Source organism: Triticum aestivum, chromosome 2B (assembly GCF_018294505.1).
Source record: "Triticum aestivum cultivar Chinese Spring chromosome 2B, IWGSC CS RefSeq v2.1, whole genome shotgun sequence".
Taxonomy (NCBI): domain Eukaryota; kingdom Viridiplantae; phylum Streptophyta; class Magnoliopsida; order Poales; family Poaceae; genus Triticum; species Triticum aestivum.
In genome coordinates this window covers 606,738,681-606,751,570 of record NC_057798.1, presented here as the reverse complement: position 1 = coordinate 606,751,570, position 12,890 = coordinate 606,738,681, and the positions used below count along the sequence as shown (strand labels likewise).

Here is a 12,890-nt window from a genome sequence, read left to right as displayed (position 1 = left end):
CTGTGGGCAGCCGTCAACCTTACCGCTGGGATGCTTGGCGGTAGCCTGTCCAACATTACTGTAGTGCTGTCTGACGGTAGTTGAAAGGGTCGAATCTCAAAATACTTTCGGCGGGGGTCAGATCCGGTTAAATTTACGGCAAAAAGTCAAAACACCAAATTTGGCCGCGGGCAGCCGCTGCCGTCACGCCTGCTTCTGGGAATGATGGCCGCGTAATTTTTTTTTCTATGCTGTAGCCTGCAGGGTGGCCCATGCCATGCGCACGCGTCCCCTCCCAGACGCTTGACCGAGAGACCACCATGATTTGATTCTCTCTCCCCGACTATGATATCAGCTGCGCTCCACACAGCGAAGCCCGGAGGCGAAAAGGGGGCCGAGCAAGGCGGCTTGTGGACCGCCCGTCGATCCTCTTTTCACTCGGCAGTCCCCCTCGCATCCTCCAAAATCTCCCATTCCCCGGTTCGTTCCTAGGTGAGTCTCCACTTTCCACTCCCATGCTCGTTGTCGCAGATTCGCCGGTTCTGTTTCGTTTCGCGAATGAAGATGTCCATTTTTTGGGAGTTGTCAGGCGCTTGATCTGTGGGCTCGTGGGGGAGATATCCTAGCTGTTTAGATCCGAGGCATTATGGGCATCGATTTCTGCCCATGGCTTGTCTGTCCGCCTGTCTCTCGAGGATGGATTCAGAGTCACAGACACTGCCTTCCTGTTGTTTCATTTAGTATTACTAGTGTCGGTGATATTAATTACGGTTGCTCCGGATTTCCCCCCAGCAAAAGGGTTTCAATTATCATTTCAAGATGCAAGGGGGTTTCACTTGCTGTAACAATCGACCGCCGAGAAGCCTGAGATAATGTGATGTCTGAAAGCACACTAGTAAATTCCTTGTTGTTCAGTTGGTACAACAATGATTGTGGGTCTGACAATAAGATGCAACAATAAGTGGGTATAGTACGATTAGCAGCGTTTTCTGCTTGCGCAAATCTAGCATGATCCGGCAATGTTCTACCTGTTCCCTTTGTCAGGTTCTCATGAGCATGGAGGTGCTACATGATACAACAGGGAAGAAGGAAGCGGTTGTGTACTATATGGATGCCCCCTTGCCATATGCAATTGAAGAGAATTTCGGGGGATGCTTCTTTGAAGATGATGTTGATCTTGCACAAGTTCTCCAAGATCAGGTTTCGTGCCGTTCCCTGTCCGCATCTTATTTGGCTGTGTCCATCGTGTCTTGACCTGCGTGTTGTTGTCGTTACTCCTGTTATGCATTAGAAATCTCAGTCAGATGTTCTATCCTAGACATTTGTCCGTTGGGGAGGGTATGATGCTGCAGTTTTCTGTTGTCTTGTGCATAGTAATCTCAACCAAATGTTTTTCTATCCAAGGGCCAAAGCTGTTTATTTTTTTTATGTCAAGCTTGACCAGGTCTAGTAATATGAGTATATGACGTAGACCATTTCTAGCGGATCATATTTGTACTATGTAGTTATCTTAAATCACACGCCATAAAAATGATTCATCTTTCATGACATTTATGATCGAAGGGCCAAAGCTTTTCATGACATTTACGCTGCAAAATTACAAACTAATTGCTTGTCGCCAGATCCAAATGGGTCATGGTTCACCAAATGACCAAATATGTGGAATCTTCATTTAAAGTGTTTAGGCGGAATTGATATATTTTTCTTGTTTGTAGCACAAACAGTGTAGTACAAAATATGACAGAACATTCTCATTAATTTGCCTATTGTCACACTCTGTTCAGGAAATAGTGTATCAATTAATCCAAGGAAATGATGGAAGTGGTTCATCTAGGACTCATTCAGATCCTAGTTCTAGTTGTGGCCATCCGCGAAAATCGAGTGGGCGAAGATTAACAAAAGGCGTAAATTATGAGTCACAGCTAGCTGTCGATGAAGCTTTAGCTAGAGACTTGCAGGCGATGGAGGACCAAATCGCCAAGGCAACAATAGATGACAAGAAGAGAAAAGAAGGTGATTAGTTGTCTGCTGGTACTCTTCTATAACTTGCAACTCAATATGGTACGCCTTTTAAATGTTGCCAACACCTGTTTAGGAAGAAAGCCCGTAAGTTCTTCAACATCCAACAATGGCAATACTTCTGTGAGCAGATCTTCTCAGGTATTTACTTTCGACAGCTTTGATTCTACAGATTTGCTTCGGATAATCTATTATATAACTAAAACAATGAAGATAAAGCCACCTTGTTATTCCACGTAGGCTAAATTATTTGGTCCGTTAAGTGGGTCCTAATTATAACCGAGGAGATTTAAAATCTAACATCAAAGCTACATGCGTACATGTGTTTGCATCCAAACATTAAAGCTAATGTCCGACTTGGCCAGAAGTATTCAGATCGTATCGGAGTTGTATTGGCTGATGTCATGAAATAATCAAATGGGAAATCTTTTTGCTTTGTATATGCTTCACATGGATCATGACTAAGGTAAATCATATTTGTGTGGCCTCTGGCTCGGCAAGACAGACGTGGTGGCAATTTTCAAATTTGCATTTGTTTACTTTAGCTGTACAACTTTATTAGTGGAGAAAAACATAGATCTATCTACGCATAAAGTCTGGAATAAAAAGTAAAATAGTTATATTTATCTGATTTATCTGTGAATTCAACGTAAAACTAAAATGTGGAATAAAAATAAAATACAACTAAGGAACAAAGAATACCTACGACCCTCAACACGCTTCGTTCTTACACAGATGACATCCTAGAATACATGCAGTAAAACTTTTCTAACTCTGGGTATACTAAAAAATAATATTTACATTAGTCAAGTAAAAATACTACCTCCTCCTTCCATGTATACATGGCCAACTAGTCTTGTCTCAAATCAGACCTGTTTAAGTTTGATAAGTTCATAGAAAAATATCAGCATCTACAATGCCAAATAAATATCACCATATCTATTATGAAGTATGTTTTCGTAATATATTCATTGGGTGTTGTAGATGCGGATATATTTTTCCTACTATCTTGGTCAAATTTGAATAATTTTAACTTCAGAAAAGATTAATTGGCCTTGCATAAAATGGAAGGAAGGAGTATCATTTTGCGCGGATCTTTTTTCATAATACTGCATTTACAGTTTTATAATGTGTATTCATATGAAATACGATCATCAATGTTGTGTGCTGAAGACCGTGAAAATTAAGGCGTGTAAGAGTATAACACCATATAAAATTTAGCGACGCAAATATGTGGCGCACCTGCTAGTTATATTTTATTTAATGTGTTTTCCTCTATCTTGCCACTGTAGGTATTAACGGAGGATGGAGTTGATCCTGATAATATGACTTATGAGGTGTGTAGCATCAAGTGCTTTGTGTGGCCAGTATATTCCCTAATGTTCCATCAAGGGTTGTGCCCCACTACCAGTTAACTTTTGGTTCCCTGATATATTATCTTTGAAAGGACTCTTGTAGTCTTTGATGTGAATCGTGGATAACAATTGTATAGATATTATCTTGTTTATAGTAAGTAGTACGAAAAAACATAATACACATCCGCTTGTTTCGACATCTGTTAAGCTATGCTCTAAAAATGGGATGCTACATGCTATACCTCTTACTTCAATTTTTGAATCACTTGTGTATTACAGGAACTACAACAATTAGGGGAAACTATTGGGACTGAAAGTAAAGGGTTGCCAGAAGATGTGATAGCTCTCCTTAAGTCTTCAACATACAAAATTGGGATATTCTCAAGAAAGGAAAAACATGATGAGTATGTCCTCAAGCCTCGTTCACTTTTTTGTTGAACATGTGATATAAATTTGTGCATAATTGTCATGGACAGCTATGCACAAATCACTCACCATTTTGTCCCAAGAACCTGCTTCACTGATTAGTCTATTGAGTAGTATCTTTGTAATCTTAAGGTTCATCATATGACATTGTGCCAGCATGTGATGTTCCTAGGGTGGAGTACTAGTTTCTATGTATGTTGTATATGCTCATATCAATCCATACTTTAAGTAACAAACTATATAAATATCCTCTTCTGTTAATGTTTAAACAAACAGATGTGTGATATGCTGTATGGCTTACAAGAACCGCGATAAGCTGACTACATTGCCCTGTCAGCATCAGTACCATCGAACTTGTGTTGCCAAATGGTTGAAGATCAATAAGGTAAGCTACCTTGCCTTTGCAGCTTTTGTAATTGATGCGTATTGCTTCCACAAGAACTTCTAGGGATTGTTGTAGTTTCTGTGAGCGTGACCAGATTGCTACTTCCCATATAATTGTTTCTTGCATCTTTATTCATTGTTAAATTCAATCAGACGTTAGCTCAGAATCCTTTGTCTACTTCCTGATATGTATCAGTGTATGCCAAGTGCAGTTTATTCTCCGTCCTGATAGGAAGGGAAGTTATGGCTAGAAATCTTGTTGATATAGTTTAGAGCAAATGATGGCGCTGGAAGAAACAGCTCATCTAATTGTTAATGATAGGGGAGCGGGTGTCCTGTAATGCTTGCTGTCGACAGTATGACCGTTTTCCTTCGCTGTTTTTTTTCTCTTGAGATGTTTGACTTCTGATCAGCTTAGTTCAATTCATTGTGCTGCGTTGACAGGTATGCCCCGTTTGCAACAAGGAGGTTTTTGGGTCGTGACAGCAAAGACCGTAGATTCACCCGACGGCCAATGTCAACATGCTTCAGAAAACGTTGCCACTTACGTGGGCAGCGAAAAAGGCAACATGATGTACTCTTTAGTTATCGTAAGATGAACCGGAGCTTCTGTTGCATCGCCAGCAAAATAAAGAAGGTAGATGCTCGTGTTGAGTTTAGCACTTTAGCTGTTATGTGACTTGGAGTAATGTATTTCCCACGGGTTTCAAGCTTGGCGCCTCACTGTATTGAACCATACTACTGTATAGATTGTGAGTAGTCGTGACCTATTCCCTCAAAAAAGAAAAGGTGTAGTGGTGACCTCTGAGTGTTGTCTTTTTCCATGGCTTGGATGAATAGAGCTCTGATGGAACCGGACCTGGTCTGGGTTGTTAAGATTTTCTGGATTTTGACTTCTGAACCAACCTGATGGGACTCTCTTCTTAGCTACTCAAGGCTACAAGATAATCCTTCCATTTGTATATTAAATGGACATATAAGTATGTTGGAGAAAAGGGGACAAGCATGACGTTCACCGGAATAAAATTGCACACACGCAACAACCCTAGTAGCCAGTAAAATATGGCTAGTTCATAATTGGTGGCCACATAGTACAAAAATTCTAAGCTGATATGCACGGATTAGTTTTTGCTGGATATGTACGGATTAGTTTTTTTTTCCAGTTGATATGCATAGTAGTTAGCTTATTCGAATGATAAGTGCCACACGTCAGGTGCGTGACACTCTGGCCCTGATGTTTTTCGATGGCAACTTCAGTCATGCAAGGATAGCAAATCCAGTGACACACAAGTTTCTATAAAAAAAACTGAAACACGGAAGTTGTCATGCTTGTCAACTAAAGTTGTCATCCTCGCTTAACTAAATTTGCCATCGAAAACTTCCAGAGTTGCCATCTGCTCGTACCTGATGTTCGACACTTATCATGGTCCTTAACTTAAGGGTTGATAAGGATTCAATGGTCCCATCGCAGTTAGAGCAAGCATCTAGATAGTCCTAATCTCTTCTTCTCAGTCTATTAGCAGTCCATAGTCTGTTCTACATTACTGTCCAAACGGAAAAGTTAATTTTCATCTCCGCATTTATGCTTCAAACTTTGTCAAGGTGCGGCTTCGGATGCATGAAAGAAACTGCACTCCATAGGCAAACTTGGCCATGTACATCTCATTAGCAGCAATCTTCCATGTAATCTCATCAGCCCTCGTCCATCAGAGTGATGTTTCGAACCTTAGTCCAAAGAGATATAAAGGAATCCATCACGACAGCAGAGTTAATCCTCCGTAAACTCCTCCTCCAATTCCATGAGCTTAAAGCCTCTCTCACCGTAATGCCCTTATCCCTTGAGAGCCCCAAAAGAGCTGACATCATTTCCATTGCAGCTTGCCCATGTGGCCATCTATGTTTCTAGAAACTCACTTCTTCCCCATTCCGAAAGCCTACGTCATCTTATTATACTTGCTTGGTGGAGAGAGAAGAAGAAGATGGGCTAGCATGCATGCATCGATGTACATCTCTCTACTAGGAGTAGTACCACTACTACTAGCCTCCTGCTCACACGGTCACGAAGATTACTACTTGTGGCATGCCTACCGCCAGGGTATTTTCATGTTAAGTTAGCGTGACAGCGCAGTTAAGTCCTGCCGCCGAGACTCGTGGCGGTAGGCAGTTATACCTTACAGCTAAACAATATGGTTGTAGAAAAAAAATGTTAGATCTCAAATTTTTTGAGATCAGAATCAAATCTTCAAATCTGGGCCGTCGACGTTTAGAAGTGGATAGGGCAGGCGTGGCCGGCTGACTCGGATCCGTACTTGTGGGCCAACGGAAAAATGTTTCGTATTGCTCGGCTCCACCTTGCCCGTGACCCAGAGGTTAAGGCCGGTCGGCTCCTTCCTGATTAGACACCGGCATGTGGGTCCCTAGTGGTTAACCATTGTCTCACAAAACGCTGCTCCTATGAGACGTCTCTTCTAAAAAATCCAAGTGGCAAAATAACATCATAGCAAAGATAAGAACTCCGCCATTTAAAAAAAGGGGGGGATAAGAACTCGTGCACAAGATCGACGATGCACATGGACGCCCCGGAGGCTGCCGACAGAAGGATGGCGACCGATAGCCGCTGGGAAGCTCGAAAAATATATGGAGACAATGTTGGTCGATCATGCAGATGATATATAAATATATAATCGCCCGTGATTTCGTAGCGTCCAGAACACGCTCAGACGGGGAGCCTATCCGGTGGAAATCTCTTCAAAGCGAAATTTGCACACCAAACATTTGGACGGTAGCCGGTCCAAGGATATGCATGGCCATGGCCTCAATCTTTCAGCTCATGTCAGGCGCACGCGTCGCGACGATGCGCTTCGATCCTTATCGGCTTCCACACGTACAGGATAATTCTTACCGTCTCGCGCTCTCGTCCTGCTCCGGAAGAGAACACGCTTCATTCCTCCTGCCATTTTGTTGCCAATCAGCATGCATGATTGGACGCAAGGGCCAAGGGGTGTGCTTGACCTAGCTGCGATATGGATGTGAGCGGTCCAGCTGGATATTTTAGGGATCTCAGTCCGGCGCAATCATCGATCAGAGACGTACGTACGTATATATCCTTTTCAAGCTTACCATTCTCGAGTATTCCTTTGGGTCGTTTGGCCCCTTGCGACTGCCAACGGTCAGATTAGTGCTACGTGCTCCGGTTGAACATGTAATGCATGCAGTCGATCGATGTATCTATTCTATTGTAAGCAGACATGCCAACTTTTCGTCTCGTCTCGCATCCTCATCCGCTCTCTGGCTGCTTTCGATCTGATATGGGTCCACGGCCAACCAAACTATGGTGCTATGGTGCCAATTTCTCTCATCCTTCACCCCCGCTCAAACGAACAATGATGGTGTTGTCTAGTGTGTAAATGGGCTGGTTTTCTGGCGTTGGGGGTATTAGGATTGCTTGGTTGAAACGACAAGTGTACACACACTGGTTCCATTTCACACAAGGCTCGTTTGGTAAAAAAAAAAGAGGTTCAATTTCGCATTTTCAAACACCGGCGCGGGAGCTGGAAAATCATGATCTGTTCGCTTGCAATAAAAGGATTTAAGAAATTTTTGATATTAAAAAAATGATTCAGGAAAATCTCGACGAACATGAAAATAGGAAGGGCCTATTCATCAAGCGAATGAAGAAGAACATTTTAGTTTCGGTCAAAATTGCACCGCGTGTTCTCCTTCTTCTTCCTCCTATAGCGCCGCCCCCCTATGTCGCTCGCCATTGCCACTTGTGGCTGCCCCCTTAGTGGTGCGCCACCCGACCATACCTCTAAAGTCCACAATTCTCCTGCACCCGAAGCCATTCCAGATCTAGTAGGGGTATCGTGGGTGCCATGGCAACCCCTCTCAAAACATGCAAAAACAATTTTACCTCCCTTAGGCTAAGCTCGATATCATCATGGGTCAAAGTCTACATTTGCCACCACTTGAACCCATCAATGCTCTTTCTTTACTTCGCTGGTGACACCGCGGTCAACCACGTCATCCTTTTCTCCTACGAGGTTACTCGAGTGCCGCCTTCCTCTTTGCGAATCGACTGGATATTTTTTTTCCTGGCTGCCCGATGTTTAGTAAATGCACTCTATTTTTTAGAACAATCCTCTAGGCTTTATTAATCATGAGAAACAGTTATAGGTATTTGCACTTCGAATGGAGAACCCAACCACAAGTGACGACCATGATTAAGAGAAAGACAAAACCTAGCAAAATTGTGAGCATCAACATTTGTGTATATTCCCTCAAAAAAACATTTGTGTATACTATTACCTTTTTTTAGGGATTGTGTATATTATTACTTCATCTTGTATACTCCTATAATACGCACAACTTGTGTGTTCTTGAAACAAAATATACTCCTATTATATTCTGAAAGTAGGAATACTGCTCCGCACTACTCAACCAGCCATGTTCCCGACTCGAAGCCACGTTCAGATCACAAACCTACCTCCATGCAATAGATAAACACTGTAAATCCAACCTGATCCGTTTAGAGGCCCAAAGATTGGCACTCCCCACTACAACAATAGCCACTTCAACTTATATACCTGTCCTAAAAAGTGCGCTCCTACAGGCCCATGCCAGCGTCCGTCTGCCTCCGTTAAATCCCCCAGTCCAGAAATCTCCTCGCCTCCCCTCCAATCCGAGAAACAATGGCGGAATCCCTCGTGGGCGGTTCCACCCCTCTCCCCGTCTGAAGCGTACTTGTGTCTCAGCTCGATTCGGTGCCGTGTCTGCCCGAGAATCTGAGGGCCGGCGGCAGATTTGGTCGCCAAGTTCCGAGCTTTCCGTCGGGCTGGCGCTTCGGGACACAGGCGCGGCGGATCGTTTTGGCTCCGGATGAAGGCTTCTTCGCCGCAGGTTCGCTGATCCGAAGCGGAATTGGCGGCCCTCCAACCGTCGCCGCCGGATAGGCATCCACCTGGAAGGCATTGGGGGCTGAAGCCGAACAAGTTCTGAAACTTTTCCGTGCCCTGGAGCAATCTGTCGTTGAATCGCTTGCCAATTGGTTGCGGCTTGGAGAGCAGATGGGGGCGGGGGCTTCGAACATGGAAGGGTCGGAGGGGTGGGGTCAGACGTCGCTGGGCGACATGCCGGAGAGCTGCGTGGCACCCGTGCTGCTCTACCTCGACCCGCCGGAGATATGCCTCGTCGCCCGCCTCAATCGGGCGTTCCGCGGCGCCGCCTCCGCCGACTGCGTCTGGGCCACCAAGCTTCCCGCCAACTACCGGTACCTCGCCGCCCTCGCCGCGGCGGCCGACGACGATAGCAGCAGCGACGGCTCAGTGGAGGGCAATGGTAGGTGCTCCTCCTCCGTGGCGACCAAGAAGGAGAAGTACGCACGCCTGTGCAGGCCAACCCCCTTCGATGGGGGCACCAAGGTAGCTTAATCTCTTTTTTACAGTTTCAACTTGTACGTACTTGTTGCAAACCAACTAGTACAGCTTGCTTTAAGCATGTTGATTGAATAGTTTGCTCCTTGTACTTGTTGCAAACCAACTTGTACAGCTTGCTTTCATGACAAAAAAGTGTGTTCCTTGGAAGAGAGGATCTAGAAGAGTAGATTTGGTTTGTGTGCAATGAATCTGAGATGTTGACAGGGATGTTTCTGAGAATTTAGATTATGGATTGCTTGGTTGCTTATGTGGGCTGGATTGCTAGTAGGCTCATAAAGACCCAGATATATGGAACAGTAGTTTTCCTTTCATGCGTCAGTGTGTATTGGTCTCTGTTTTCCTTCTTTGTTTATGTTTGCTGTCTTGGATGGTGTTTATTCTTCGCTTTCTGGTACTTATGCTGAAATTATTACTTGACTGAAAACACCTCTGTAGGAATTTTGGATCCAAAAGAGCAAGGGTGGTCTTTGCATGTCAATCTCCTCAAAAGCTTTGGCGATTACCGGTATTGATGATCGGCGGTATTGGAGCCACCTTACCACAGACGAGTCCAGGTACTTCCGTCTTGCTAAGTTTTGGGTTAAAAGTTACTCCATGGGAAGTTAAGGTTGAATTCCGTCTAAACTTTCTTTGCGTGGAAAACCTGTTCAGATTTTCGTTCTAATTGAAAATTTGAGTAATTTTTCCTAGAACATACTACATAGCAAATTTGAGCATGGCAGAACGGAATTTCTCTGTTGCGTCATAGTTTTCTAAAATGTCCTATTGTATGGAGGTGAAGTCTTCGGATGCCTGTGCTCATTCGTGTGTGCCACTGTATAGTTGGTATGACCGTTTCCTGTTATTGAATAGTATAGGAATAACATGCGTTGTTTGCCCTCTGCTGCCGACAAGGCCCTATTCCTCGATTGTAAGGATGTTTTGACTTTCAATTCTTCCCCATAACCATAAGGTGCATCACAGTAGGCACTAGCTATGGTAAAAGTAGAGAATGCTGACTTGGGAATGTGATTGGTATGTCTTGGTGGTTGATTAGAATGTCGGGGTTTGGTAGTTCATAGATGGGAAATTAGAGATCATTAGTTTCTTCTGGTTGTGCACTCTAAGAGATGCTACAAAGTTCATAGTCGTAACAGGAGCTCATTTCTGTGATAAAGGTCTATTTCGGTTTATCTGTTGCACTAGTATGTCATTCAGTGGCGGTGCTAGGAATGGAAGCTAGTGATGTCAAAGCTATATGCATACCCATATATGTTGATAAATTTTTGTTAAATTCAAGTGTATTAGTGCAGCTATCACAAATTTTGTGATGTCACTTGACATCATAAACAACACGTAGCACCACCACTGATGTCATTCCTTTGGTCTTGTGATGAGATATAGTCATATAGACAATCTTGGAGCCAATCATCATATTGCATATTGCCAGACCTAACACTTCAGTCTTGTGATAAAACATCTAGGTGTATCCTAGCTTCTACTCTGGTTATTGATTTATTTCTGATGCAAATCGTACCACTAAAAACAATGTGATGATGTGATTTATGGGCTGAATCCTTATATGCCCCTGAAAAGTTGCGCCACCCCCTTTCTGTCTATGACATGTGGGCCTATGGATATATGTTTTTTTTTTTGCAAAGGCATATGAGGTTTCACCTTTTTATTTTTTGGTGTGTACATGACTAGTGCATTGAGTATGGTTTTATCTTTGTTCTGCTCAAGCATGTAGTTGCTTCATTGCGCTATTGATTGATCTAGCATCAAGCTTAAAAAGCGCTCTTGACACTTGTAGTTTCACGCATCCGTACTTTCTCTTCCGATGTCCTTTTGTATGGTCATCGTTACAGTTACTAGATAAGTGACTGCTAAACACAACACGCTAAACTGCTAGCTTTTTCTGTTACAGATTCCATAGTGTTGCCTACCTTCAGCAAATATGGTGGCTGGAGGTAGCTGGGGAGATTGATTTCTGCTTCCCTGCTGGCTCATATAGCCTTCTCTTCCGGCTCCACTTGGGCCGGCCACACAAGCGCATGGGCCGTCGGGTCTATGACTCTGAGCTCATCTACGGTTGGGACATTAAACCGACACGGTTTCAGCTCTCAACTTCAGATGGCCAGCACACAACATCCGACTACCATCTAGATGGACCAGGACACTGGATCCTTTACCATGTCGGTGATTTTGTCATATCGAGTTCGGATGAGTTGATCAAGCTCAAGTTCTCTATGATACAGATTGATTGCACGCACACAAAAGGTGGCCTATGTGTCGACTCTGTTTTCATTTATCCTAAGGATCATCAGCCCGAGGAGTGCATACGCAAGTAATTTTGCAAACATGCTGTATCACTCCATGTGGCAACTGATAGGCGGTGCCTAGCCTTTTTCATAGCCATTCTCGTCCTAAGCCCGTTGTAAATATTCCTTCATTTTTCTGATGGTTTTGCATGAACCTGGAGTCATGTTATGTATTCTTTGTAGTGATAGCTAAATAAGTTGGGGTCAGGAGGATTTAGATGTAGGTGGTGATGTATGATTAGAGTGGTAGGTGTTCATCTGTAGAAAGAGCAGTTTCATTTGTTCGTCATTGTTGTAGTGATGTTTTTGTAAATACATTTTCCTGGATCCTGTCTCTACTTCGTTGAACCTAGTTATTTCTCAACACTTGTCTAAAAAAATCACTTTGGATAAAGTGTAACCCGCTCTTTGCTTCCCATGTGTCGTGATACAACGAAAACGGAGAATGGGAGCTCCAGGCTTTTGTGGGTAAATTCTTTGTGTTTTAAAAATGAGAATTCAAGCTGAAACGACTTTCGAACCATTCGCCTGAATTATGAGAAGTTTTCACATATGTGTTCCTCGCGTAAACACCTTTGAAACTAGGTAGGTTTGTGATTTTGTACATGCAAGTGTTCTTTCCATGTTGGTGTGTACTTTCCCACGGACATGGCAGTACACATGCACTTGTGTCACATCCCAAAATTTTCAAATTTGGTTGTGAACATGATATTCATATGCATAGCATGATTTCAGTACATTTTGGATATTTTTGGAATTAATTTGGCTACTTTGGAAAACCTATTTAATTTTGAGATTTATTTAATAGCCACATTAAGACCTCTTGCATAAAAATAAATTTCCAAAATTGCATCAAGGGCTGGAAATATTTCCAAAATTGCATCAAGGGCTGGAAATATTTTTCATATGATATATGTGAGCCCTAGTGTTTGTTTGAATTTTCTGGAGTCCAAAGAAATTGAACTGGAATGAATTTGGGCCAATTCAAATTC

General features: G+C 43.1%; 2 protein-coding genes across 2 annotated transcripts; both read left to right on the top strand.

The window, feature by feature from the left end:
- The first annotated feature begins 242 nt into the window (after positions 1–242).
- Positions 243–5,046, top strand: LOC123046269 (E3 ubiquitin ligase BIG BROTHER-related). Its single transcript, XM_044469574.1, has 8 exons — positions 243–471; positions 1,024–1,179; positions 1,764–1,992; positions 2,075–2,139; positions 3,291–3,335; positions 3,633–3,757; positions 4,056–4,164; positions 4,608–5,046. Exons 2-8 carry the CDS (start codon positions 1,030–1,032, stop codon positions 4,644–4,646), a joined length of 762 nt encoding a protein of 253 aa, XP_044325509.1. The 5' UTR covers positions 243–471; positions 1,024–1,029; the 3' UTR covers positions 4,647–5,046.
- A 3,535-nt stretch (positions 5,047–8,581) lies between these two features.
- Positions 8,582–12,228, top strand: LOC123046266 (F-box protein PP2-A13). The gene is made up of 3 exons (XM_044469572.1): positions 8,582–9,583; positions 10,034–10,152; positions 11,505–12,228. The coding sequence occupies exons 1-3, from the start codon at positions 9,230–9,232 to the stop codon at positions 11,926–11,928; spliced, it is 897 nt and encodes a 298-aa protein (XP_044325507.1). The 5' UTR covers positions 8,582–9,229; the 3' UTR covers positions 11,929–12,228.
- The last annotated feature ends 662 nt before the right edge of the window (positions 12,229–12,890 follow it).